General features: G+C 57.4%; 5 protein-coding genes across 5 annotated transcripts; 4 read left to right on the top strand and 1 right to left on the bottom strand.

Moving 5' to 3' along the window:
• The first annotated feature begins 42 nt into the window (after positions 1-42).
• KVR01_010435 (uncharacterized protein) lies at positions 43-4,789 on the top strand. The gene is made up of 3 exons (XM_044791346.1): positions 43-502; positions 789-1,820; positions 1,921-4,789. Exons 1-3 carry the CDS (start codon positions 466-468, stop codon positions 2,271-2,273), a joined length of 1,422 nt encoding a protein of 473 aa, XP_044640594.1. The 5' UTR covers positions 43-465; the 3' UTR covers positions 2,274-4,789.
• Positions 3,241-4,209, bottom strand: KVR01_010411 (uncharacterized protein; the record flags this gene model as incomplete). Its single annotated transcript, XM_044786250.1, has 1 exon — positions 3,241-4,209. One exon carries the CDS (start codon positions 4,207-4,209, stop codon positions 3,241-3,243), a length of 969 nt encoding a protein of 322 aa, XP_044640570.1.
• A 1,434-nt stretch (positions 4,790-6,223) lies between the features above and the next one.
• Positions 6,224-8,513, top strand: KVR01_010559 (uncharacterized protein). Its single transcript, XM_044786429.1, has 4 exons — positions 6,224-7,004; positions 7,060-7,222; positions 7,285-7,445; positions 7,515-8,513. Exons 1-4 carry the CDS (start codon positions 6,981-6,983, stop codon positions 8,415-8,417), a joined length of 1,251 nt encoding a protein of 416 aa, XP_044640718.1. The 5' UTR covers positions 6,224-6,980; the 3' UTR covers positions 8,418-8,513.
• A 2,370-nt stretch (positions 8,514-10,883) lies between these two features.
• On the top strand, positions 10,884-13,817 carry KVR01_010299 (uncharacterized protein). Its single transcript, XM_044791753.1, has 2 exons — positions 10,884-12,067; positions 12,140-13,817. Exons 1-2 carry the CDS (start codon positions 11,044-11,046, stop codon positions 12,811-12,813), a joined length of 1,698 nt encoding a protein of 565 aa, XP_044640458.1. The 5' UTR covers positions 10,884-11,043; the 3' UTR covers positions 12,814-13,817.
• Positions 13,818-21,917: 8,100 nt separating this feature from the next.
• Positions 21,918-26,066, top strand: KVR01_010220 (uncharacterized protein). The gene is made up of 3 exons (XM_044791016.1): positions 21,918-24,524; positions 24,623-25,000; positions 25,081-26,066. The coding sequence occupies exons 1-3, from the start codon at positions 23,332-23,334 to the stop codon at positions 25,100-25,102; spliced, it is 1,593 nt and encodes a 530-aa protein (XP_044640379.1). The 5' UTR covers positions 21,918-23,331; the 3' UTR covers positions 25,103-26,066.
• Positions 26,067-26,204: the final 138 nt, after the last annotated feature.

Genomic DNA, 26,204 nt, shown 5'->3' with positions numbered 1-26,204 from the left:
GGCTGGCCTGGGCAACCCCCCTGATCCGTGTCTACTCCTACCCTCAAAGGGAATGAACGGAATTCATGTAGCCTCATCCCATGATGCTTGCAGTGCTTTCACTAGGAGAACAGCAATAGCACCGCCAACAATAATAGCTTCTGACAGCTGACATTGATCGCTGCCTTTGTCGTCGACTCATGCTTGATTTTGCTACAGCTCCACCATCCTGCAAAGACGGTCTGGTCTCTCTCTTGACCTGTGCCGACGGTTGATGCTGGTGCAGAGGGAGACCGCCACAGCATACAGTACCTGAGTCTGTGCTTCCGGTATTGCAACTGCTCGAGCCAGACCCGGCCTCAGAGCACTTACACAGTATTCCTCCCTCCCCTGTCATCCAATTAGACCACTTTTTGTTCGGGGACTGGTAGAACTCGAAGATCGTTTGGAGGTCAAGATCAGGGCCACGCTCTGGGCCAGATCACAATGGAAGAACCACAGAAAAGAAATATAGTCATCATAGGTACGTGCCGGCTCTCATTCGACCTCTAGATACCAACTCGAATCGACCGTCCCAATATAAGCTCCCCTTAGCCAACAGTAGTCGCGTTGGGCTGTTGCAGGTTTTCCATCCATCAACCACGTACCCTCCCCAAAACCCTTGCTACCAGAGTTCCATCCAAAGTCCACCAGGCATCCCTCCCTGCACACACATCTTGTCTATGTAATCTGCGCCTTCATAACCTAACTACTAGGATTCTGTAGCCCCGCTTCACTGTCATTCCAAGGCTAATACAAAGCACGACTAGGTGGCGGTGTCATCGGCTCTACCACTGCCTATTTCCTGACACGGCATCCCAAATTCAACCCTTCTCTGCATAAGATCACCCTCCTGGAGGCAACCTCCATCGCTTCTGGTGCATCTGGCAAGGCTGGAGGCCTCCTGGGATTGTGGGCCTATCCAGAATGCCTCGTCCCTCTGTCCTATCGGCTGCATCGTGAGCTGGCTGAAGAGCATGGCGGGGCTGAGAGATGGGGCTATCGTCGCCTAGGATGTGGGAGCATAGGGGCTGTTGTGCCTACTGCAAGTAAAAAGGCAAAGGCGGCAGTCAAAGAGGCGGCACACGCAAAGCTACCTGCAACACAGCCTGGCATGAGCGCCCTAGAAGTGAACGGCAGCGCCAATGGTGCGGCAGCAGGTCCTGAACCGCCGGCAGCAGGAGGTTCTGACGTGAAGCCGGAGAATGGCGACACCAAGGAGGGAAAGCAGTGGGAGAAGCTCCCGAAACAGGACGAGGCTGCCACGTCGCTCCTCTCAGAGTCGACACTGCCCTCGGACCTGGACTGGATAGATCCCAAGCTGGTACAGTACTTCGAGCAGATGGGCCGCCCTGGTTTCACAGAAACCGCACAAGTACATCCCTTACACTTCACGACAGCTATTGCCGAGCTCGCCCAGGCTGCAGGTGTCGAGGTTCGGACACAGGCCAAGGTCACCAAGATATCCAGTCCAGGGAGTCAGTCAGACGACACCAAGACAGTCGAGTACGAGGACCGGCAACAAGAGGGAGCCGCAAGGGTTATCCAAGGGATAACAGACGTGATAGTGACCGCAGGGCCGTGGACGGGGACGCTCCTACCCAGGAGCAAGGTAGAGGGCCTTCGCGCTCACAGCGTGGTATACGAGGCGGACGTCAGTCCGTATGCCATCTTCACCGACATCCAGCTGCCCTCCGACTACGTCCCCGAGCACCGAGCGAGGCTCGGCCAGAAACGCAAGCACAGGGGCAACGTCGACCCGGAGATCTATGCCCGGCCGTTTGGAGAGGTGTACGCATGCGGTGAGTTCAGAGCCGCTTCGCACCGCCCATTTCATCCCGATCCAGTCTGAAAAACAATCGTGCACGGCTGACGCGAAGGGAAACCGCCCATCCTCACCAGGCGAGCCAGACAAGAACGTGCCGCTCCCCGAGACAACCGACCTGGTGCAGTGCGACGAAGCGCAGTGCGACGATCTAGCAGCCTACATCGCGACGGTGTCACCCGTGCTGGCCGCCGCCCCGATCAAGGCCAAGCAGGCGTGCTACCTCCCGCAGCACATCCGCTTCGGCGACGAGCGCGCGCCGCTCATCGGCGAGACCTCCACCCCGGGCGTCTGGGTCGCCGCGGGACACACGTGCTGGGGCATCCAGAACGGCCCCGCGACGGGGTTCCTTGTCGCCGAGATGCTGCTCGACGGCGCTGCCAAGAGCGCGGAGATCGAGGCGCTGGACCCCAAGAAGTTCAAGGTCTAGCACCTCTCCTTTTTCTCCCTGGCTTTGCTCGGCGGTGGATGGACTGAGGTGGTTTTGGATCCTCCCCGACAAGACGCGTGATTTTAAGCTTTGTGGGACCTTGATTCGAGCCAAGTCTGTTGTTACGTTTGTACCGCCTGCCTGCTCTGCGGCTCAAGTGCGGCATGCAGGTGGGCAGCTGCCAGCACTAGGATCTGCTGGCTGTGGATCGCCCCGGGGAGGCGCCACGTCCAGCCGCGGGCCGCCACTGTGCCTGTTGATCACCTGCTCACCATACCGACCAGGGCGGACGGACCGGGGGCGAGGAGGAGGTCAGCCTGCCTCGCGTGGGGTCGATGAGCCCAGCCCGCCCACGGGCGTGGCGGTATGAGACGGCGCGGTGGAACCGTGGCGTCGCGGTTCGACGCCCTTCGCCGCATGCAGGGGAGCTTTCTCGCGCTGTTGTTTGGCCAGGCAGAAGTGACATTGGGGGTTCATAATGTGTCATAACGTGTGCAATATCCATCTTCGGAGCCCCAATGCTTGACCTCACTGGCACGCGGGAATGTTTCCGCCTTATATCATCTGAAAGCGAGATTCTGGGTTCCGCCATTCAAATGTACATATATGTCATCTCATGTCATTCATCAAGCATCAGTTGACAGCGTTAGGTCCAGCATGATGACGATAAAGCGCGATAGACTTTTTTGATGAGCGTCTATATACATGTTTCCCGATGACCTCCCGTGCTAAGAAGAGCTAAGGAAAAATGCAAAGTCGCGCAGATGAATGCTGAACGCCGTCCCGGGAAAAAGGAAATCGCTTAAGTCCAGCCTGGGCTGTATGGCCTGCAGCTGTGGCTGGGTCATATGCGTCGTGCCATGCTTGTCGATATTGCAAGCATTTTCAACAGCCTCTTGTGCGGGCCGGGCATAATATCGCAGCCTCATGTCAACCGTCTTGTCGTGGCAGTCCCTCGCCCATTGGCTTAGAGCGACTTCTCAATCTCCATAGCCTCCTTGATTCCCTCCTCAATGGCAGACACCCTGGCCTGGTCCAGCCTCCTCAGCGGCCTGCGGCCGTACCCGCCGTAGCCGAAGTAGCTCTGGATGGCCTGCTTGGTGCCGGGCACGGCGGCCTTGGTCAGGACCCAGTCGCACTTGGACAGCACCTTCTGCAGCTGCTCGGCCTCGTCCTTCTTGCCCTCGGCGTAGAGGTTCCAGACGCGCGCACACAGCTTGGGCATGACGTTGGCGCCGCCGGCGATGATGCCGCTGCCGCCCGAGATGAGGGTCTGCGTGGTGAAGTCGCACACGCCGCCAAAGGCCATGTAGCCGCTGCCCTGGGACCCAGGGGTCTTGGCCTTGGTCGCGAGGGCGACGCGGGTCAGCTTGCCGGTGTTGCCGCACGTGAACTTGGTGCCGATGATGTTGGGGTGCTGGGCGAGCTTGATGAGCAGGTCCGAGTCCATGTCGATGCCCGAGACGGCGCCGGGGTAGTTGTAGAGAATCAGGGGCAGCGGGGACTCGTCGGCCACGGCGATGAAGTAGTGGTACACGGCGTCCTCGTCCATCTGGTTGCGGAAGTACGACGGGGGCAGGATGAGCACATAGTCGCCGCCGGCCTTCTGGGACAGTTTGCACAGCTCGACGGTCCCCTTCACGCTGCCTTCTGTGGCCCCGACCACGACCGGGGTGTCCTTGAAGCCAGCCTCGTCCAGCGCCTCTCGCGTTGCTGTTGTGACGGCCAGCTTCTCCTCACGGGTGCAGTGGGCTGCCTCTCCGTTGGAGCCCATCACCACAAGGCCGACAAGGCCGTCGCGGACGAGGCGCTGGGCGTGCTTCTTGATGACGGGAATATCAAGCTCCTCGGTCTCTGGGTTGAAGAAGGTCATGGTTGGGGCGTAGATGCCGCAAGGCAGGTCCCTTCGGGACGTCGTGTGACCGTTTGTAGCCATGATGAGCAGAGGAGTCAAAGCTGGTGAGGACTGAGGAGTAGAGCCAGTGCCAGGGGCAGAATGTGTTTGAGGGATTAGACAAGGGGTGACCATGAGAAGTAGAAAAGGAAGCCAGAGGCTTGTGGCTTGTTATATATATATGTACAGGGCAACAGTCTCCGGCAGCGCGATAAATCAGTCCCCCATGACCTAATGCTTTGGCAGGGCCGGTAGCGGGGGCAAGACGTACACACACAGCACGTATTAGATGTGGCAGCGAGGTCGAATGGTCGTGTGGGTGTGTCGTGATGACATTGGCCCGAGACAGGCAACGGGTCGAATCAGGACACCACACAAGGTGGGCAGGCAGGGCCCTCCTAGATCCCGAGCGAGAGGGTGGACCTTGTCAATGGGCGGACGGGCCACAGGGATGGGGGCAGTATGCAAAGACAAAAGGAAAGGCTAGGACCCAGGCAATTCCAGACCGGACTATTTTGGGGTGAAGATCCACGATGGGGCGTGGGGTGAACTCCAGCGGAGGCCACGGCCATGGCTATGGCAGTAAACGGGCCATGATCTGATCCGGGCTGCTTCAACCTGGGAGGGTTTCTCTGTTGGGGCCTTCGAGAAGACGAAACCCCAGCGGTTTTGCTACATGGCCGGTGTTGCCGGCAGTGAGGTCTGATCCGCAGCGCATATGCCAGCGGGACTTTGATGGCCGTCTCCATGTCAGGGCAAGAAATCCGGTGACCTGGCACGCCAGCACTCCTGGTCCTGCGGGTTAGCAAAGTGAAAAGCCGGGTCGCCATGTCGCACGACAGGGTGAGCAACGCTTCTGGATATGTGCAGGATTGCGTGCAGGTGGCTGAGAGCCTGGGGCGCGTTATTGGAGGACAAATCACCCGAAGGGTGTTGAAGATTTCTAGTGTCACATTGGCCACCTTTTTCTGCAATGCGTGCGGATATGAGATTGTTCGATTCCGACTGTCAAAGCCTTCTCAAGGCCAAGTACACGTGTCGAGAGGCTCTGCTTGTCCCAAGGGGACAAGGAAGTCTCTGGGGCAGGGGCGGGCAGGCTCGACCACTGTGCAGGGGCAAGAGAAATAAGCCCCACGAGACAAAAAGAAAAAGGAAGGCGGTGGGCTGCTCGAGTATGCACGCCAAGTAGCAGCAAGGCCGGCACTGTGGGCTGCATCAAGACAGTGTTCGCCTCTTGCTGTTAATAAGTCTAACAATGCCCTGCAGGTAAGGGCCCAGCCGCGGAGACGGCGAGGGCAAGGGCGAGGGTAAATGTGGTGAAGCATATCGACCGACAGAAGTCATCCCACGTCGTGACAGCAGACGTTGACTGTCGTCGACCATGGAGCTCAGTCACCCTGATGCAATGAAATCTGTGGGCAGTACCACGGCGGAGGGGACGATGGGCAGTGGAAGGAAAAATAGCGGGGAAGATAATTCCACGAATGGGAGACGAGGTCGATTCAACTGCGGTCAGGCCAGTCCGTGTTCGATTTCGACGACGGAGTCTGGCAGAGGGCTGGCTTGTAGTGAATTCGAGAACCCCAGGCAACCTAACACGCATGTGTACTTGTACTTGGGTTTGGCCCGCCGTCAATATGTTGTGTACTCCGGCGAATTTAGCCTGTTGGGGTGATTGAGGCTGGTGCTTGGCTGACTTGGTTACATGCTCGAGCAGACAGATGAAGTGACGGTATGGTGACGGGCGGGCAGAATCGCGGGGTACGGAGTACAGGGCCAGCTAGTCGGGGTGGACGTGGGGGCGGGGTTGTGGCTGACCTCTTGCACAGTATTACTTTTGCAGGCGTCTGTCTGGCTCTTGGCAACACACCAGCAGCGACCTTCTTCCCCATGTTTTCCAGAACAAGTCCCTGACATGACAGGACATGGGCGGGCACGCATATCAAGTGTCGATGGCCAGCAGTTCTGCATGCCACAAGCACATAAATGAGACTGCTGCTGCTCATCTCGTAATAAATACCCAGGTAGTACCAAGACCCAAGACAGGAGGAACATGGTAGTCTAGTACACGGTGTCCAGGTTGCACGGTTGTGGAGCTCTCCCAAGGGCAACGGCCCGGTCTTCGGCAGCTTTTGCCCCAGCAGCGACGCATTCTGCTCCTGGTCGCCAGGTTGCCAGGCCGCCCAGCATGATCAGTCAGTCCAGCCCCTAGCATCCAGCATCCAGCGTCCAACATCGTGGGCCAAGGTCTCGTGGGCATCGTCCCACGGCGGGCTGACCTCCTCGAGGCTTGACTACTGTGGTATCTCGTGAGGCTCGTCTGGCAGTCTGGGCACCCGGTCAGGGGCCAGGGTGGGCTTCCCAGGAGGCTGCCAGGCCATTTTGCCAGGGTCCAACAGGAATGCTCGACTGCGTACCTACTACATAGTAGCCAGGTAAACAGCCATTCGTAGTGTCAAATCCCTCACTGTCTGGGGAGACCCAGTCTCTTGGTACTGTACAGCTCGAATGATGGGGAATGGGGAATTCCTCCAATTCGTGGTCTTGCTGCCCCTCCATCCCCTCTCGGTCAATTTCTCCGATGCCAGCCTCTGCCTACTCGACCAGCCAGGCCTCTCCCTACTACTCCGTCACCATTGGCCAATCGACCAGGCTCACATGTTACTTACTATTTAGACAATTGATGCCGTTCACCTATAAACCTCCTCTTCGTCTCTCCTGCTCCCTCATATTCTACGCTGCCCTTCTAGCACGTTGACATCTTGGCATACCCACGTTTGAATTCAGGAATCAGCACAACAACAGCAGACACAATGGAGCCTCTCAACGTCTTGATGGTTAGTTTGCCCACTCCCCAATCGCACCACAGATATTGCCTAACTCTTCCTCCAGATCGGCACGGGCGAGTACACCACGGGCTTCGTGGGAGGCGGTGCTTCTGGGTCAGACAAGAAGGTCGGTGTCGTCGGCCTGTCCATGTTTGACCTGCGCAGGAGAGGCAAGGTTGGCAAGCTGGGCATGGCCGGTGTCAACGGCAAGAAGTTCCCTGCCATTCGTGAGCACACCCGACCCACCTACCTCTCACCGTTCAACGAGCCACGTGCTAACGCCAGCCAGGGGAGCATCTCAACAAGAACATTCAGCAGGTCTACAACAACCTGGACACCTCGTTTGATTCATTCCCTGACAACAACACCGTCGACCCGGATGCTTTCAAGAAGGCCATCGACCAGCTCAAGCCCGGTGATGCTATCACCATCTTCACCCCCGACACAACGGTGAGATTCATGTCCCACAAAGCTGCAGCTCATTCTGGTCGGCCTAGAAACTAATCAAAGCCTTGGTAGCATTTCCCAATTGCCCTCTACGCAATTGAGCGCGGCATCCATGTCATGATCACCAAGCCCGCTGTCAAGCTTCTTGAGCACCACGTCAAGCTCATCGAGGCTGCGCAGAAGGCCGGTGTCTACGTCTACATCGAGCACCACAAGCGCTACGACCCGGCCTACGCGGATGCCCGTTTCAGGGCCCAGAAGCTCGGTGACTTCAACTACTTCTACAGCTACATGTCGCAGCCCAAGTCACAGCTCGAGACCTTCAAGGCCTGGGCAGGTGTCGAGTCGGACATCAGCTACTACCTGAACTCGCACCACATCGACGTGAACGAGTCCATGGTCACCCAGCTCGGCTACGTGCCCGTCAAGGTGTCCGCCTCGGCCTCCAAGGGCGTGGCGACCGGCCTGGGCTGCAACGAGGCCACCGAGGACACAATCTCACTGCTCGTGCACTGGGAGAAGCCCGGCGAGCCCGGGAAGCAAGCCACGGGAGTCTACACAGCGTCGTGGACAGCGCCCCAGAAGGCCGGCGTCCACTCCAACCAGTACTTCCACTACCTGGCTGCCAACGGCGAGATCCGCATCGACCAGGCCAAGCGCGGCTACGACGTCGCCGACGACAGCGCTGGCCAGCTCATGTGGTACAACCCCTTCTACATGCGCTATGCCCCAGACGAGGATGGAAACTTCAACGGCCAGACCGGCTACGGCTACATCTCCATGGAGAAGTTTGTCGACGGCTGCCGCGCCGTCAACGCCAAGACCCTGACGCCCAAGGACCTGGACAACAAGGGCCTGCCTACGCTGAACAACACGATCGCCACGACGGCCATCCTCGAGGCTGGCAGGAGGAGTATCGATGAGAACCGGGAGGTTAGGATCGAGTCAAAGGGTGGCGTGTGGAAGCTGGTCTAGGAGAAGGTCGGCTCAAAATTCCCCAGGAGCATCTTGCGTAATTTAGATTGCATTTTTGGTTTAAGAACAGCCAACTTGAGAACTGAATGATCCCAACTTCAATCCGTACCACTACACACGCCATGATAGCCCTAGATACCCGAAAACCGGCCCATTGGAGAGGTAGCACTGGCAATTCTGAAATGTCGCCATATTCTCTATGAACAAAACGTTTATCTTGTCTGGGAACCATACTTCAAGTTTCTGTCCCCGGGTCCTTATTTCTTTCGAGCAGAGGCGGCTATACCATATTGGAATTATGCTCATCGGTTCCGAATGGGCACGTGCAGTACTAGTAGTTATCAACAAGTCGCTGGATGCCATCACCCCTTCATCTTTAAGGTATATGCACGGTCCTAGAAGAAGTTGCCAACACGCGACTGATAAACTCACGCTTTTCTTTGCATGAACAGTACTGTGCAGGGATGGTAGGAAAGTGTGTGTTGATCCTTGGCTCTCGACTGCTGACTTTCCACACTCCTTTACCATTCCCGAGGCATGTTGAAGAATGTTTTTTGAGAACTCTGTAATGTGGCGAAATGGCGATTCTACTTATCCACAATGACCAAACAGGCCCATTGCCTCTCCGGCGACTCTGCTTATCGAGTGGAGCGGGCGCGCGTATAACTCGACCTCTGGACACCCACCTCCTCATAGCTCGCCTCGCTCATGGACGGGCTGTTGGCCTAATATTCTTGTGCTCCTGAATTAAATAGCAGGAAAACAGTAACAATGGTCATGGCTGATGAAGCCCAGCAGTGACCCCGCCCAGCCGAGGCCGAGGACATTAAGAAGAGTCTGGGACGCAAGGGGCAAGAAGGCGCCCAACTTTAGAACATATTCCCTCCAAGGCTGGCAGGGGACGTTCGCGGTGTACTTCTCGTAGGGGTCGGTCAGGTAGTTGACGACGCCTTGGTAAGTGGAGCAGATGCCGATCCCGACGCAGGTTGTTCCCTGTCAGTAAGATGTGTGAAGTCATGATGGTGTCGGATTCCTGAGTGGTTTCGTTTTTAATCCCCATACATGTAAAATGTACGTCGCGCCTTCATACAGTGGTAAATGCTCAAGACCCAGCGTTTGAAGAAATACAGTGCCAATAACAGTGGAAAGAGAATACAGTACGTGGGTAGGTGGCTCAGCCTCGTACCGCACAGACAAGGCTGGAAGGCATCGTCGGATTCCTGAATTGCTGGCCGGGACCTCGGGACGGCATGGCAGCCACTGGCGTGAGTACTGACTGGCCCGTCGTCAACGTATCTCGCGATTCGACTGATAAACCCGCAACTATCAACGCTTTCTAGTCTGTGTCAGAAGGTCTTACGGCTCCGCGTCATGGCTGTTTGATAAATTGATGGAGTGTGGGAGCGACTCGGTTGTTCGCTGTTCAAATTTTGGGTTGAACATCCGAGTTGATCGGTATACCGTATTTGAAACCGAGCTCTGTTCCACGAACTGTGGCATCAATCGATGAGAAACTGAACTCTAGCCTCATAATATGTGAGAGTCCTTCCCCTAAATATGCTATATAGTACCTTGTAGTGTTTATGTCTATTGCAATGTTTCTTGAGAGTGTGATCAGATCGACTAGGTAATTAAAATTCGGGCTTGCATGAACTACATACCTTTCAACGAACACAAAATACCGGCAATAGCTTCAGCCAGGGGGCTCTGTTCTCAAGGAAACAGTCCCAAGATAACATAACTTGCTGCTGATACATACCTTACTCAGATAGGCCGTCTTTAGACAAGGTACACATGTGGCTACCGGCTTGGACCTGTCGAAGTTGTGATGATGTCTGAGACCCTGTTTGGCTAGTCTCGTTGTTGAGTTTCTTCCATATTACACACCTATGAGTTTAGTTGTTAATTAAGGGGGTCACACTGGTGAACTTACCTTGAGTTGTTTATCTTTTGAACTCAAAAAGAGACTTGGGTCTTATCTTTTTGATGGGATTGTTACATGTGTAGTTGCTGTGTTGGAGGAAGTGGCTCTCAAGCATGGACGCAAATATACAACTGATACAGATGAAGGGAGGCTCGAAGCCCAGCGGATGACTAAAATATTCCATATCTTAACTATATCTTGGCTATGTTCCCTGGTCATCTCTGTTGGCCGTTGTGATTCGATTGTGGTTCAATTTGGACTTTGCAATCTCACGACAACGGCAAGCTTAGTGTTTCTGAACCATTTCGTTGCGTACAATCTACAGTGAGAATGTGCAACTCAATTCGTTCTTAGGTTCAGCGTGATCTTACTTGTGGGATGCTGATGTGGATTTCTGAGGTGGTGGATCTCTCTACTTAAGTAGGCCGAAATACCGGCGCCGGGGGCGGACCCTAGTCGCCGGATTGCTTTCACAGCTGCCGGTGGTCGGAGACGGCCCATCACTGTGCCCTTTCGCTTATCAATTTTCGAAGAACTCTTCCAGCGACTCGTGCACACGCACAAACTGGCTGGTTCGCAGCTTTTCTCAGATCAAAGCCGCATCACGAATCACAAACGTTGCCTCCTGCGACTGGGACAAGTGTAGCATTGCGTGGCCGTACTTGAGTACTTGAGTAGCTGAAGGCGAGCGCTTCGGGCAAGATGAGCGGGCAGGACGGGGACGCGATTGTCGACCCAAGGCAAGCGCCAGCCCTCCAAGGAGCACGGGACAATGAGACAACACCACTGCTCAATGGGCAGTCCAAGGCTGTCCCGGCAGATGCTGAGAGACAAGCGCGCGACGGCGCCTCAGCGGACCAAGAGCAGACGGTGCTAGCCGACGACGTCACCGGCCCGCGGCTGTGGCTCATTCTCAGCAGCGCTTACGTGGGCGTATTCCTGGGAGCCATCGACTCGACCATCATAGCGACCCTATCGGCGCCCATATCAAGCGAGTTCAAGTCACTGAGCCTGCTCTCGTGGTTGGCCACCGCCTACCTGATCGCCAATGCTGCCTGCCAGCCCATATCGGGAAGGCTCACCGACATATTCGGCCGTGGCCCCGGGCTGGTGTTCAGCAATGTCTTTTTCGCAGCGGGCAACCTCATCTGTGGCCTGGCCCAGACCGACACCGCCATGATCATCGGCCGGGTGGTTGCGGGCATCGGAGGCGGCGGGCTCATGTCAATCGCGACGTTCCTGGGCTCCGACCTGGTCCCCCTGAGGAAAAGGGGCATAGTCCAGGGCATCGGCAACATCTGTTACGGCTCTGGGGCCATGCTGGGAGGTGTTTTCGGCGGCTTCGTGAACGACAACTCCTCATGGGGGTGGCGGCTGGCCTTCCTGGTCCAGGTCCCCGTCATTATCGTGTCGGGCCTGCTCGTGTTCTTCCTGGTCAAGGTCCCACCGAAGGCGTCCAACAAGTCGTTCATCTCCCGCATCGACTTCCTTGGGGCCTTCTTGACCATGGCGTTCCTGGTGGTCCTGCTGCTTGGCCTGAACGCGGGGGGAAACCTGGTCGCTTGGACAGATCCCCTGGTGCTGACGACACTGCCGTTGGCATTTGTCCTGCTCGTCGGCTTTGTATGGTGGGAAAGCCGGGCAGCGCTGCCTATCATTCCAGTGCGCCTGCTTGTGAACCGGACCGTTTTCACGGCCTGCATCACCAACCTCGTCTGCACAATGGGTACGTACCAGATCCAACGCGAAACGAAGCCGAGTTTTGGATGAGATGGCAGTCTGCTGACATTATACCTAGCAAATACCGAACTGATATTCTATATACCACTCTATCTGCAAGTCCTGGGCTACTCACCTACACAATCCGGTTACAGGACATTCTTCGCCTCCCTGGGTGTGTCGTTCAGCTCCATCGGATGCGGCCTGATCATGAAGAGGACTGGCCGGTACCTCGGTCTCGGGATAATTGTGCTGGTGTCCTTTGTGGCCGGCAACATCATGTTCTCGACCCTGGATGCCACCAGTCCGAGCTGGGTGCCCTTTTTTGCCTTTGTGCTCACCGGCGCGGGCTACGGGGGCATGCTCACGGTGACGCTACTGGCCTGCATCGCCGCGGTCGACCACTCGCAACAGGCAGTTATTACGTCGGCGACGTACGCGTTCAGGTCCGTTGGGGCGACGCTCGGTGTTACGATCGCGTCTGCTGTGTACCAGAACATCTTGAAGGCGCGGCTCTGGGACCGGTTCGGGGCGCTGCCGGGGGCGGCAGAAGAGATCAAGAGGATCAGAGATGACCTTGGCGAGCTCAAACATCTCCCGGATGGCTGGAGAGACGGCGTCATCGAATCATTCATGGAGGCTTTCAGGGGAGTGTGGCTGACCGGTCTGGGCCTGGCATTGGTGGGGTTGGTCTGCGTATCGCTGATGAGGCAGCATACTTTGCACTCGAACCTGGCAAGGAGGGACAGCTAGGACCATGGGGCGAGCAGATATGCTCGAGTGTTGATGGGCCACTCTCGGGTGTTGTTGATTTGCCTCTCACGACAGAGGTCCAAGGCCTCATCTCTTGGACCTGCTGTTTTGAACCTTCTAATGAGATCTCATCTTCCGACAATCTTCCTCTCACATAGCAAAGCCCCACAAGACCCAGGATATCCGCCTACTTGATGACCGGATGGAAGGTAGGTATGGACTCTATGATCAGCTCTCCTATGCTCTGAAAATTGGCTGTGTGACGGTAGTGATGTATGTGAGACCGATCTGTCTCACCCGGTTCCGTAGCAGAGCTTTCCACTTCCATGCTCGTGTATCTGTTCCCTCAAGCTCCTGTGAAGCATCACCGCGACCTGGGCAATAGCCAGAACCAGAGCCCGGGTAACAGGTTGGTGGCCACCCAGCACTGAGGTCAGTCAACCGGCTTACCTACCTAGGCAGCTAGGACATTGCAGCCTGCTGTCTTGCTCAGTCCCTCCCGGCGTGCACCTTCTGGCAGGATGGCCGTCCAATTCGAAATGACCGGGGCGTTACTGTGTGCTGAGGAGACAGACCATGCGGTGCTGCAGCTCCCACAACCGCTGGACCCTCGCTGCATGACGTGATGCGGACTCGAGCTCGAACTGTGCATCTAGATGGATGGATGGCATTTCCAGCGGCTGTCCAGGGGCTTTCTAGCGGCGTGACCCCTGCACGTGCCCTGTACCGTCGTCCGATCCATTGTGCTCGTGCTAATGCAGGTGTCCCCTTAGGCCGACATCCAGGTACCGACGTCTTGGTACGTACTGCAGGCAAACGGCCGGACAATCAAATTCCCATCAATCACGTCCCTCCTCAGCCCACGGCCGACATTGTCAGACCTGACAGGCTGACAGACAGACACAGGCAGACCTGGCAGACAAGAACAGCCACACCTGGACAAGCCTGGAGTCGCCACGCCCGCCACGCCTGCCCGTCCAATTCGCCGTGTGTTTCTCCTTCGCATTCGCAAGAAGCGGGCCCCAAGCAAGCCTCGACCAGCCAGCCCAGCAAGCTCAGCGAGGCCCAGCCTCGCCTCCTGCTCTAACCCGTCAGCCCCGTGTGAGGTTTCAGCATTGTGCATTATGGGATTCAATCCGAGTGTAACCCGATGTTGCACGCAGGGCAAAAACTCTCTTTGCTAGCGCTGCGACGGCGCCCTGGCAGTGGGCTGGGCTGAAGCTTGCCGCACGGCGCACGCAAATCTACGACTCGGAGCAGGGCACAACGCGCAAGCTGTCCGCCGTGGCAGCGTGGCAGTTGCGTGGGCACAGACGGAGCATGCAGCCACCGTTTTGTGTCGACAATGTTCCGGCCTGGCCCTCTGGTACTGTAACCACATACCCACACCACGTTGGCGCATCCGCAGTGCATTTCGTCCCCCGGCCAGGCAGCTGGGCAAGATAGGCGAGGGACGGCTGGCCAGATCGATATTCGAGCCCCCCAACCGGTCTTGCACCATCCAGTCTTGCACCATCCGATCCAGCCTTGCACCAACCAGCCAAGCCGCACGCCTGAACCCTGCCGTATCCGGAAGGTGCTCCATCTAGGTGCTAGCTGCCCGTCTGACCTGCCTGCACAATTCCACGACATCGCCAGTACCGGTACTGGGTATACGTACTGTAACCCGGCTTTGCCATGTCAATGATGAGCCGGCAGCGGCACGAGGGGCCGCTCACCGTTGTCACCTCACCATCGCCTTGCCCAGCCATTCAAGCTGATCTCCGGCTTTGCGACACCACCACCTGGCCGGAACCAGTGGTCTGCTCACGATAGGTCGCCCAACAGCGGGCAACGCACCACAGTCGGCCGAGAACCCCTCGCCGTCAACTCGCCCTTGAATGCCGACGGGGAATACCAAGCTCCAATCTTCAACGAGGAAGCTTCCTGCAGGATCAGTGCCGGGCGCAGCTTTCCGCATACAGCTGGGCAACAAGTTGGCAACATGCCATGCATGTCAGCAAATCATCGGTATTGCTCACTATGGATGATGCCCAGCATTCTCCATGGTTTCGACCTGTCAGCTTGTGCAGCACCCGCGCCCACACACGCCCACACACATAGTGGCGGCCCCCCGGGGCTTTGTCATCGTCTTTGAAGATTTGTTCCACCTAAACAAAACAATCTCGAGCTTCCCTAGAGGATGGCCTGCATTTCCGAGAGCCAACTGTGTCACGAAGCTGTACAAGACACGATTCGCCCAATAGTAACCTGGTCCAACCGCACAAGGGGCCAGTGGAGTTGACTAAAATTTCTGCGGCATATTGTTCCCGATAGGCTGTTTCGCGGGTTTTCGTGGGTATATTATGTCGTCGACTGCCTCGAGGGCCGACACAATTGTGACACTGCATCACCGCTGATTATCACCTCGATAGGTAACGATCCCCAAAACTGATGTCAGAGCCACAGCTTCGTTCGATTCGAAAGCGAGTCCTCCTACAACACTGCCCAATGGGTTCAGCCCAGGGGACTTTGAGCCCTGGCAAGCCCGCTTGTGACGGAGCGTCTAGCCGGAGCTAGTCCCAACCTGGGGGCCCTCTTGCAGCTCTCTGATTTCCTTCTCGGCCGATGCGCAGGGTCAGTGAATAGGCTGATCTCCCCCTTCTCCTACGTCTCAAGCGCTTGAAAAAACTAGTCTGTTGCCCGCTAAGAAATATATGCAAGGTAGAGTTTTGAGAAGCTGGAGCCCTGGCAGGATAAACATATGCTTCACTCCAATGGGAGTAAGTCTTGAGATGATGCGGAATCCAAGGTTGACCATGCGCAGCCCGACCGTCTTAAACGGAGAATATTCGACCTCCGTGGGATACATATATCTATTAATAGCTAGCATCATCCTCTGCCCTCCGGCCGAAGACACCCCCACCCTATCGCGGCACGACGCCACAAAGAATAATGTTGCCGCTTCCAGTGCCGCGTCTTTAATCTTCGTGCCCTTCGGGTGTCTTTTCGGTCCCGATGTTCCTGGGTCGCCAAGGGCGAGTGTGAGCTAGACGCAGATCGATAGAGAAATCAAGATTCACCGTCACATTCCGCAGTGTTTCGTCCGCTCGGAAGTTGGACCCTTTCCGACCTAGGTCGGCTAAACGAACACGAAAGCTCTGCCGCACAAGCTACAACATCGACTGCGAAGGAGAGCGGGCCTTTCACAAATCCTCAGTCATGACATTGGGGCGACATGTTCAAATGAAGCATGTCGGCCACAAGCCGTGCATGTGCCGTGACGTACGGCTCCGCCTTCTCCGCACTCTCGGCACACCCCCGACCTCAGGGCCGGACAGGGTCTTGGAAGACAGACATCCCGCGGATGACGGGACACAGGGAGCCCAGCAACCAGAGGTCAGGTCGGGACTAGCGCGTGTAAAAACGCTTCTGCCTGGTCCGGGAATGAGGCATGGACGGGCTGTTTTCTCGGAACACTGTGTACAATGTAACGGTATATCTGCTCATGTGGATCGCACGGAGTACTCTTGCGTCGGCCGACGAGCCGATTTATCTTTTGCCCCGGAGTACAGGCCCGAATAGGAAGCCGAGGTCCAGGCGCCCCGTCGGAGTGCAGCCGGGGAACATGCAAGGAGATCCCTTACCTTGCATGCGCGCGGGACCTACTGAGCGGCTACATACCAGCGAACACTGGGTTTTCTAGAAGGCAATTGTGTTCAACGTCAAGACGTCGCAACTGCATTTCTGCAATGCCACGGCAGGAGCTACATAGTACAGTTCCTCGGTCCTTTTGTCGACCTCAACCACCTTCGTCTCCCTGAATCCCTGGGAACACAAGGGCTGTGTCGTGGAGCAGTGCTGACTACTGGCCACAGCATCACCCCCGAGTTCTGGTGTGAAGGCGACAGCAACAAGGCTGTCACGTCAAGTCTATTGGCAGAGACGTGCCGACTTATCTTCCAAACCGTAGATACCAAGTCTGCCGAGCTTCCAGTGCCTTCGTGCCCGCCGGCTACAAGTTCGCCCTGCCGGTGGCTGGTGGCTTAGTTGGCACACACCCTACCAGGGCCTATCTCGTTGGTTCAAGAACGAAAGTCGAACCACCTTTGTGGGTCGGCCATTTTACGGGGCAACCTTTTGTGTACTGTACCGAGGCTTTTCGGCCCGCCCTCGAGTGACCCATTCTGCGGCTGTTGGGTATGAGACGTCCAACATGCCAAGGTGCGGACAGCTTGGACATCAAGTACATGTGCCCATCGATTTTCACATGCTGCAATAGCCGAAGTTCCGCGACCTGTTCCTATCCGCAGCCCGTTCCACGATAGCGGACAGTGCTGCACACACGTCGCTGGGAGTGACTCTACTCTATTGGGGGTTCTCGAACCAACCTGATGACCAGCCCGGCACAAAACGGGCCTTTCGGCCTCGTTCTGACGACGCTATGTGCCAGAACCTGTTCCACTGCAGCGGAACGGAATGGCATCCTACCCTTCCAACGGCCAGGTAGCATCCAGTCCGCAGGGCGACCCTTCATTTCAAACCATATGCTTCCCGCTGCTTGGTTTCCCATGGTTCTGCACTCTTTTGCTGGGCTCCCTTCCTCCATTCAGCATAGAACGATATCGTTGCCGCGACTGAGCAGATGTCAGGATCGGATCCAGGGATGCCAATCCTGACGCTCTTCGGAACCGAAATTAACATATCGGCCGACCGAGGTGGGTCTTGCACAGTTCAGTGCGTGCCATCGACAAATTATGTGCATGGGAACTGCCGTGAGTGGATGTGATAGACAGCCCAGGTTGCAAGCAACCCACAACTCGACAGCAAGGGGAGTCTGGGCACAGTCGATGCTCCTCCCGTTCGGCTGAAGGGCACGGCTTTGCCTGCAACCTTTGGCCCTGTCAATTGAGGAGCCTCTCTCCTCAGACTGCCGCAGAAGCCAGGGTGAGAGACGCATGCTTCGACGGTGATCGGAGCTCGCAGGCGGTGCCACACCGGCCTGGGGCATCACTTTAGCCATACGAAATGGGCATGCGGCATTTTCCCCTTGTGCCGCAGACATGCGTTGATTAGGATTGGGCCTATCGATTTCGCGCGAGAAAGTCGCCGCTAGCCCTTGCACCATGAAACGCTCGCTGAGCTCGCTCTATGGCGCGGTCGTTCGGCATGCCCAAGGAATAAGCCCTAAGATCTGGATACCGTTGGCGGGACGAGGCCGTTGATTCGCACGTGGCTTTTGGCCCTTGACGAAGGGCGGCTCCTTAGGGACTGTGCTGCAGGGGCCATGCGATTCAGCTGATATTCCATCGGATAAGCTCAGAGTTACCCATTGCCGACATCAGCGTCGTGGGCAGCACAGGAGCCCTTGTGGTGGCATTACTGATACAGCACCTCCGTCCATAGGCCTATCGCTGGCCTTGATGTAACGCTGTTCAACCCACCCGCAGGATCTTAACCGCCAGGAGGGCAGGAACGGTAGGGCAACCCGCGCCACGCTGTCCGTTCTCCGAGGCCCCGGAGATTTGCCTTTGCAGAATGAATATGGATCGATGTCACTGTATGTTGGTCGTTTAGCGGCTCGAGCTATCGAATTATCGTCTCACGCATGCGGCAGCTTGTTGCAACGCTACGAGACTGACTGACAACACGAACCGGGTGTGAGCATGTGTTGGCAGCGGAGCGAGCCCAGAAAAAGCAACCATACCAGCCACGTCGGGATTGGCAGGCGGAAGGACGGTAGTCAGCTGTGGACTCGCTGCAGATGTGCTACCTCACGTTGCCCCTACGCCTGTGGGACTTGCCGGCCTTCAGCTAGGCTGGTCAGATGCTTCGAGGCCGGCAAGAAAACAAACTTTGCAGTCGGCTTCGCAGGGGGCACGTATTCCTAGCCTGCACGCGCATTACAGCGTAATGAACTTTCTCTGCTCGAGTTGGCTTTCGTCGTGGCTCCGCACCCGCGAGATGTATACCTAACGGGACAAGAGGCCGCTTTCGCCCAGCATGGTGATCCTTGTAGACGGGACGTCAGGAACTCTTGATGGCACAACGGGTCGGTCTCGCACACGATCGGGGGAAACAACAATCGCAGGACGCAGCTCAGAAGCAAATTTCAAGTACCACGACCTGACACAGCGATCCAGCAGGCGGGCGGCACGACACACCTGAGCCGTCAACTGCCCCGCTCCGGCGTCCTATCTCAAAAGTTTGCTACCGGCATGCTCGAGATTGTGGCTTGCTCACTTTGTCATGAGAGCCAAGCCCACCCATGTTGTCCTAGGGCTGGTGGGGTACGCCATGGAGTGGATTGCCATCCATGTGTCCTTAGGAAGGAATTTGCCTAGTCTGGGCTAGTGGCCGTGAGAAAAGGGGCGCCCGGGAGACAACTGACATCCAGGCGTCTCATCCCGGCTTGCCTGAGCTCCGACCCAGGGCGTTGGATCGAGCTAGCGACGACATGCCGAGCCCGTCTTAATAGCCTGTGTTATTGCAGCGCCGCGCAAGGTTCTTTCGGGCCTCGTCAATCACACCCCAGCAGGGCCCGCACGCCCAGCACTCGAACGTCTTCTACAACACGGGGGAATGGGGGGACGGGGGGCTGCACAGCATTAGTCTGCGGACAGTGAACGGTCATGACCCGACCAAAGCGTCAGCCACCATCTACAATGGCTACCTACCACGTCTCATCTACCGTTCCAGGCAGCATGTCTGCACTTTCACCTGCGGGAGGGAGGGCCTGCACCTCATCAATGAACCTCATGGCGCCGGGTGGTGGCTGACATGCCCTGCAGCCAGTTACGGTGCGCAGGGCACTCGGCGGGTCATCGACAGGTCACTAATGCGAGAGGGGGGGCAAGCTACGACGACGCCATCGCATTCGCGACGCCTTACGCGGGCCATGGACTGATATCTACGCGGGCTAGTGCCGCGCTTCCAGAGGCCCTCCTTCATCCTGCGGAGGAAATCAGGCGTCCCTCCGGCTCTTGGTACCTTCCCCTCTCGATCTTCAACCAGAGTCTCGGGTCCTCGACTGCCGCACGCCGCTCATTTGACTTTGCACAAGTCGACCCTATAGCGGCGCTAATGTGCCGTATTCACACAGCGAGCATGGCAAACTTGCTCGTAGAGTCTCATCGCACCATCTCCAGTGTGCAGAGGCTGAACCAACATCGTGATCACAACATAAACCAGGTTGTACACGAAAGGGATGTGGCGGGAGACCTGACACACCACCTCCGCTTCGACGGTGCCGCCCCCCCGCCTTCATCCCATTAGTCGACATGTTCGTACTGAGTACGTCCGAAGCCAGTGGGGTCAGGGGTGGATCTGAACCAAAGTACTGCGCCGCCGAGTACACTTGAGTGATCACTGTGCACCCGGAGACTGGAAGCCCTGAGAGGGCTTGCACAACCCGCCCCACCACCGGCCAAGTCCCAGCAGTGATCATTTTTTATATCCGCAGGTACCATGCAGCCCACCATGCAACGCAATACCGCGTATATCACTGTGGCCCTCACCTGTCTTCCCGATCCACATGCCTGGAATGTGCCCTTGGCAATCAATCGACCTCAAGGGTTCCACATCCGGGTTGTGGCGCGAGTGGCACGGGTAGTTTTACATCATCCACCACTGCCGGGTATCGCTAGGAAGGCTAGCGCGCTGGCAAGATGACTTGAGCGTGGGCTACTTGGGATGGCAGGATGGTGGGCTGTTTTGAGAGGCGCGACACACATCCAGTACTGATCGTCGTCGGCACCAACGTCATTGCACAAACATGATCGTACAGGCTGGCAAGATTAAGGTAGAGAGATCTGAGGCCCTACATACAGAATGACTGCCCTGTGGGCGGCCATGCGGGACACCCATCTCATCCCACTCGGGCCATGCGCACCGGCGATTAGGGGGTGGACAGTGGCACGGTACGGCCTCCCGCAGACCACCTCTGGCAGCCTGGCAGCTTGACTGCTTTGGACGGCTGGCCTGTGCCGGGCTCGCGCTTGCACATTCTGCCGCTGGAGACCACTTTGCCGCAAGCAACAGCTTATTTCCCTGCATAATGCATCGCAGATGAGCCCCGATGGCCTGAACGGGACTGAGGAAGCAGGAGCAGAGAGGACATGTTTTAGGTTTATTCTGCCCCGGTGGCAGCGAGCACATCGGAAACTTCGGAGAGCCTCCTCCAGCCCCCATCCTGGCTTGGAAGCTGAGATGATCTGGTCCTGTGGAATGCATCTGATTATCTGCAGACCACACAGCACAGTCTCGTGGTGGGCAGGTCGGCAGGATGGATTCTGATCCCTGAAACATTCGTCCACACGGGCTTGGCAACACTGGCCAACACCAGAAACCGGCTCTCGTCGGGGGCCTCTCTGCCAGGCGCCGGCCGGGCTGCTTAGGCGGGCTCTAGCCGCCAGCACAAGCGACGCATGTTGACTACTGTGGTATAATCTCTGGGGGACCATGGAAATCCCCAAGCCACCCGCGCCAGTTACCGCATTGGATCGGCGGTTCGAGGCCCCAAAAGCCGGGGCGCAACGGGGGGACCAAGGGAACGCAAAAAACGGCACTGACATTGATGAGCAGTGTCAACGCCGGTGTCAAGCCATGACGCCAGAGGCAGACAGGCGATGGGTGCCCCTGTCTGTTCCTGAGCGCCGGCCTCTCGACTTAGGCCACTGTGGGGACAGCGCCCCGGCTGAGGCCCCGTACCTCCTTCCTGTCTGTGACAAGGCTCGAATCTTATTGTGCGCCTTGTCCTTCACAAAGAAAAACGTGCAGCGCCAGAATGGAATTGTGCACTTCTCCAGGCGCCCTCTCCTATGGGGCAGCACACAGTACCTACTGTGTATTACGAGGAGCCGCCCCCCGGGTCCCGGAATGGGAGATACCACGCCGCCCAGGGCCTGCTGCATCGAATTTCAGATGCTCAAGTGGGCTTGCAAGCTTGCCATGCTGCGGTTCGCCCCTCCCAAGCTGCAACCCTTGACATGTCGACGCCGTTGGGCCGTCCCGAGGTGAACCCCCTGAGGACCTCTTCCCGTTTTGGGAAGAGGAATCTGCTCATGTCAGAGTCTGGAACCTCGACCCGGCCGTGGCCCTCTCTTCTGTCATCTCACGAGCCCCAACCTGACTGTCCGCGGCCCCCATTGCGGCGTGGCGCCTCTCCTTCACCCAGCAGCACGGGTGCATCCAGATTTACTTTGCCCCTGCTTCTGCTAAACCCCCCGACTCTGCACCCTGTCCTTGTAATCTCCCCTGCGACCCCTCTGCGCGATGGATTCCGCACAGCTTTCCCTGCAGGGCACACACTCTTTTTCTTCTTCTTTCCCTCTTGCTAGTCACCAGCCAGCACCAGCCGCCAAGAGGGGCTTGCTTCCAAGACTTCCCGTGGCTCCATCGACACCACTGCAGTGCACCTCGTCAGCCATGTAGGGGAGGGGACATCGTCCGCCTTACCGTTATGGAGACCACGGTGGCGCGCGGTGGGCAACATCACTCTCGATCCATCCAACCTAATCTTATGAGATGTTCGGCACCAGAGAAAAGTAGAGACGTCCAACCCACGTGTGGAGAAGGAAAAAGCACGCCCCCGTCTCAGACAATTCTGGGTATTTGTCCAAAGTGTATCGCCGACTGTGCGGTTTCGTCTACCGCATTGGGCAGAGCCACACAGACTCGGCTCAACTGTAATCTTCCCTGGGCAATGGGCCCTGCCGAGAACACGTTGGGATGCTCGGTAGTCGTCGTCGACCCGTGCCCCTTCCGTACCCACAACCAGGATAATGGCATGTACTCCGTACCCGTGTAAGCCAGAGCCCACATAAGCCGTGAACCCTGTTTAATATTCCTCTCGGCACTGTAGCGCCGTCCCTCTCAAGCACCCAGGTCACCGGTGCCTTGTGCCAACCCCAGAGCCCTGTCCCCCAGACTTCCAACTTATTAGACCGGGCGAGAAGTCTTGTCCCTCTGCGGCTCGGCCGGTGGCATACAATAACCAATACTCGCCCGTCTCAAGCCACACCACTATCTTGCGCCATCTAGTCAACATCCGGGCTCTGCCACCCTCCTTCCCACAAGCCCGACCAGAATACCGGGACCGTACCACCTATATCTTGCGTATAAACCCTCGACCAGCAGGGAAGACTAGAGCACCACTAGGAGAAAGCTGCCTTCTGGCCGAAGTCATCCCCAACCGTCCGCTGTGCTCCTGATGAAGAAGGTCTCAAGACGGGATTCGAGCTTGCTCCCGCTTCCACTTGACTGAGTGCTGTGCCTGTGTGCGAGCCCGGGCATACCTGCTGCGCCGCTAAGGAGACCGACAGAGGCTGGCCATATTTACCCGGCGGACTGCTCTCTTTTTTGCTGCTGCGACCACCGATCATATAACATCTCCAGTGGCGCTGGCTTGCAACTAGGCAGCCGGAGCACATCAGTCGGACTTGGAGCCCCGGATCTTGCCCACGCCGTGCATAGAACAGCGTTGAGTGAGGAACAGCACCCAAGAACCACAAACGTTCCAGGCTTTCTCGTCAATGGGAGATGTTGTCTCCTCTTGAACCTCAGCAGCATCGTGCGCCACCAGTTTCCCTCCCAGATACTCCTCCTGAACTGGTGAGCCCAAGCTCTTCGACATACTCAACTGTACCTTCAGAGGGCCGCTTGGCCTGGAGATCGCGGTCGAACGGCCCCCTCTCCCCACCAATGTCCAACTATGACCACCCCCAGCACCCGACCGACACCGGCGACATGAGCAGGAAAGGTTCGGACGACGAGCAATCCAGGAAGGAGCAGAGGACCCAGCCGCCCGTCTCATCGAGCAATGAGCAGCGGCAACAACTGCCATCCCTTAGCAGCCTGTTCCCTTCGGCATTGCGCCCTCAACTCTCGCCCCTTTCGGAGCGGCCGCCGTCCTACCCGGCCACGTCTCCCCTTGACCACCCTCGGAGTGCTGGAGGCTACCTCGAGCGATCAGGTTCTTCTTCCTCGTATTTCGCACCGACGACACCCGGATCATCCTCCTCGCAGCACCATCAGTCGAGGACTGTGTACGAGCCGAAAGTGTACGACAGGACAACAGCGTCGTTCTCCAGCGGCGTAAGGTCAGCTTTCCCCGGCCCACTGTCTCCTGGGTTCCGGGATCTGGAGAGTCATCATCGACCAGAGTCCAGCAGTCGATGGTCCTCCCACCAGGACTTCAGCCGCGGTAGCACCAGCAGCGAGTACTCCTTCAGTCCGCGGGACCCTTCAAGTAGATATTCCCGGGCACCTCACCTGGCAGGGCAGAAACACGATTACGAAGGCCACCCTAACAGCTATCATGACCCAAGGTCAGCATCGTCGGCGTCGTCGCAGCACCGATACCAGCTGCACCACCCGTACTCGCAGCACTCCAGCCAGCCATCGACACCAGTGGCGGCCGAGACGATTCCCACCAAGGACGGGTTGGGCCCCAAGATCTGGACGGGAACCCACTTCCTGCCTAGGTTTGTGCGGGCGGCTGAGCTGCCAGGCGAGGGACTGTGCTACTTTTACGATGACGGCAGCCATTGCAAGACAGTGATCGACGGGGAGGCCGTCAACGCGCACTGGGGCGTCACCAAGGCGGGCAAGCCACGCAAGAGGCTGGCGATCGCATGCGTGACGTGCAGGGAGAAGAAGATTAAGTGTGACCCGGATTACCCACGGTGTGTCCAGTGCGAGAAATTTGGGAGGATTTGCAAGTTCAAGAATGCGTTAGTAGCCCCGCCCCCCCCCCCTCTCACTCCCTTTCTCGAACAGTCTCTGCCCGTGGAAAAGGAAGCACTCATGACTGACAAAGCGACCATCATAGTCCCCGAGGCGGCGGCCACAACACGTCTCCCTCGACGCCTCTGATGACGGAACGGGAGGTGTCCCCGCCGCGACAGGGCCGGTTGCCGTTTGAGCTCCCACGGCCGTCCAGGCGATCACCTTCCGTCTCCCCCCGGACAACGGGGGCCCCAGCACTGTCGCTGGAAGTCCCGCCCAAGCGGCCCAGGTACTCGTACGAGACGTCGTACTCGCCGGCGGAGATGAGCGGGGGCAGGGACAGGGACTTTGCGGCGCGGGCCCTCTCGTGGCAGCACGCCCCGCCGCAGCACCAGCTCCCGCCCCAGGAGCGACCAGCGGGCCAGCTCCCGCTCCCTCGAATCCACGAGGACATGCTGAGGCGGACCTGGCAGGCGGATCCGTGAGTTCCCTTTGGTCTTCCGGCTTGTCCATGCGTTGGGGTCCTTGGGATAGTCCGGCTCACAGCTGTGAATTGGCCAGAAGACACGACGCTCGTGTATAGCGCCCCCGGCGCCCTGTATGCCTCCTTTTTGGGGGCTTGACAAAGCACATGTGATAGTGTCTTTCGGACGACGCTCGATTTAAATCACCGCGAAAACGGCCCGAGGCGAGCAAAGGTGCCAGCAACAGGCGAGCTCAATAGCCACCGCGGTCACGAAATTGGTCGTGAGCACTCAACCGAGTTCGACGTCTCGAGGTAACACAGGCCTCGGTGTCACAACTGTGGCGACCCAGTGACGGTGACAGCCCGGATTCTGGTATTCACATGAGTCGGAACTCAGAGCCGCCACTTGGAACGACTCGCGTGAGACCACAATCCAGGACAGAAGCAGTGAGGCAGCTCCGGAGCAAGTTGGCGGAACAAGAGGACGACCAACTTGCATACTGTCTTGTTGATGTCGGTTTGGCCTGCCCGCGAAGTCCTCTGGTTATGGCCGAGCAGCTGCAAATCTGGCGGTGGTTTGGACGATGGCCTCCTCTTTTTCACCATTCCCAATGTCGTTTCTGGAATGGTTCCACCATATTTCCACAGCGTCCGTTATGATTTTGATGCATGCACCGGCGTTATCTGGCTTGTTATTCCCTTCACATGGATGCAGTGGGGTAAAGAGGCACGCGTGGACTCAGCATGGAGCCTCTGACGTTGTCATCCGAACACAGCCTGGGGCACGTTCCCCTTCTTTTCGTGGCCAAAGTAACCGTCGAGGGCGGTCTGAGAAAGCAGCTGCCTGTTATGTATTATAACGCAATACCCTGTACAATAAGGCGAGAGAGGGAAGCGAGATGTAGATCAAGAAGAAAAGCGAGGGCGACGCATTGGGGGAGGGCGCACCCACAGAGGCCGCTTTGAGGGAGGCATAGGCATGGAGGATGAGGATGAACAAGTAGAAGAATGAAGAGAGAAACGCGAGAAATTGATGTCCCAACTTGCGAGGCGTGCAGAGAACACAGCAGGCTCTGGTGAGATGTGCTCCTCACATGCCCAGTGTTCATCCGATGTCACGCGATGAGACAGCCAATTTACTGGTGCAGGTGACTTATGTAAGCAGCGGTGGCCACACTGCTCATCTTCGGCCTCAAGAACCCACCTCGAGTACTCACCA

Source organism: Diaporthe batatas (assembly GCF_019321695.1).
Source record: "Diaporthe batatas strain CRI 302-4 chromosome Unknown Contig00013, whole genome shotgun sequence".
Lineage (NCBI taxonomy): Eukaryota > Fungi > Ascomycota > Sordariomycetes > Diaporthales > Diaporthaceae > Diaporthe > Diaporthe batatas.
The sequence above is the reverse complement of the archived record's forward strand: the minus strand, read 5'-3'. Positions and strand labels throughout refer to the sequence as shown.

Bases quoted from the DNA above. Each gene is read 5' to 3' on its own strand.
- KVR01_010220 (XM_044791016.1), top strand. From the start codon at position 23,332: ATGTTGTCTCCTCTTGAACCTCAGCAGCATCGTGCGCCACCAGTTTCC. The intron at 24,525-24,622 runs GTTAGTAGCCCC...CGACCATCATAG, and splicing joins ATTTGCAAGTTCAAGAATGC to TCCCCGAGGCGGCGGCCACA. The intron at 25,001-25,080 runs GTGAGTTCCCTT...TGAATTGGCCAG, and splicing joins CGGACCTGGCAGGCGGATCC to AAGACACGACGCTCGTGTAT.
- KVR01_010435 (XM_044791346.1), top strand. From the start codon at position 466: ATGGAAGAACCACAGAAAAGAAATATAGTCATCATAG. The intron at 503-788 runs GTACGTGCCGGC...AAGCACGACTAG, and splicing joins AAGAAATATAGTCATCATAG to GTGGCGGTGTCATCGGCTCT. The intron at 1,821-1,920 runs GTGAGTTCAGAG...CATCCTCACCAG, and splicing joins TGGAGAGGTGTACGCATGCG to GCGAGCCAGACAAGAACGTG.
- KVR01_010299 (XM_044791753.1), top strand. From the start codon at position 11,044: ATGAGCGGGCAGGACGGGGACGCGATTGTCGACCCAAGGCAAGCGCCA. The intron at 12,068-12,139 runs GTACGTACCAGA...CATTATACCTAG, and splicing joins CAACCTCGTCTGCACAATGG to CAAATACCGAACTGATATTC.
- KVR01_010559 (XM_044786429.1), top strand. From the start codon at position 6,981: ATGGAGCCTCTCAACGTCTTGATG. The intron at 7,005-7,059 runs GTTAGTTTGCCC...CTCTTCCTCCAG, and splicing joins AGCCTCTCAACGTCTTGATG to ATCGGCACGGGCGAGTACAC. The intron at 7,223-7,284 runs GTGAGCACACCC...AACGCCAGCCAG, and splicing joins CAAGAAGTTCCCTGCCATTC to GGGAGCATCTCAACAAGAAC.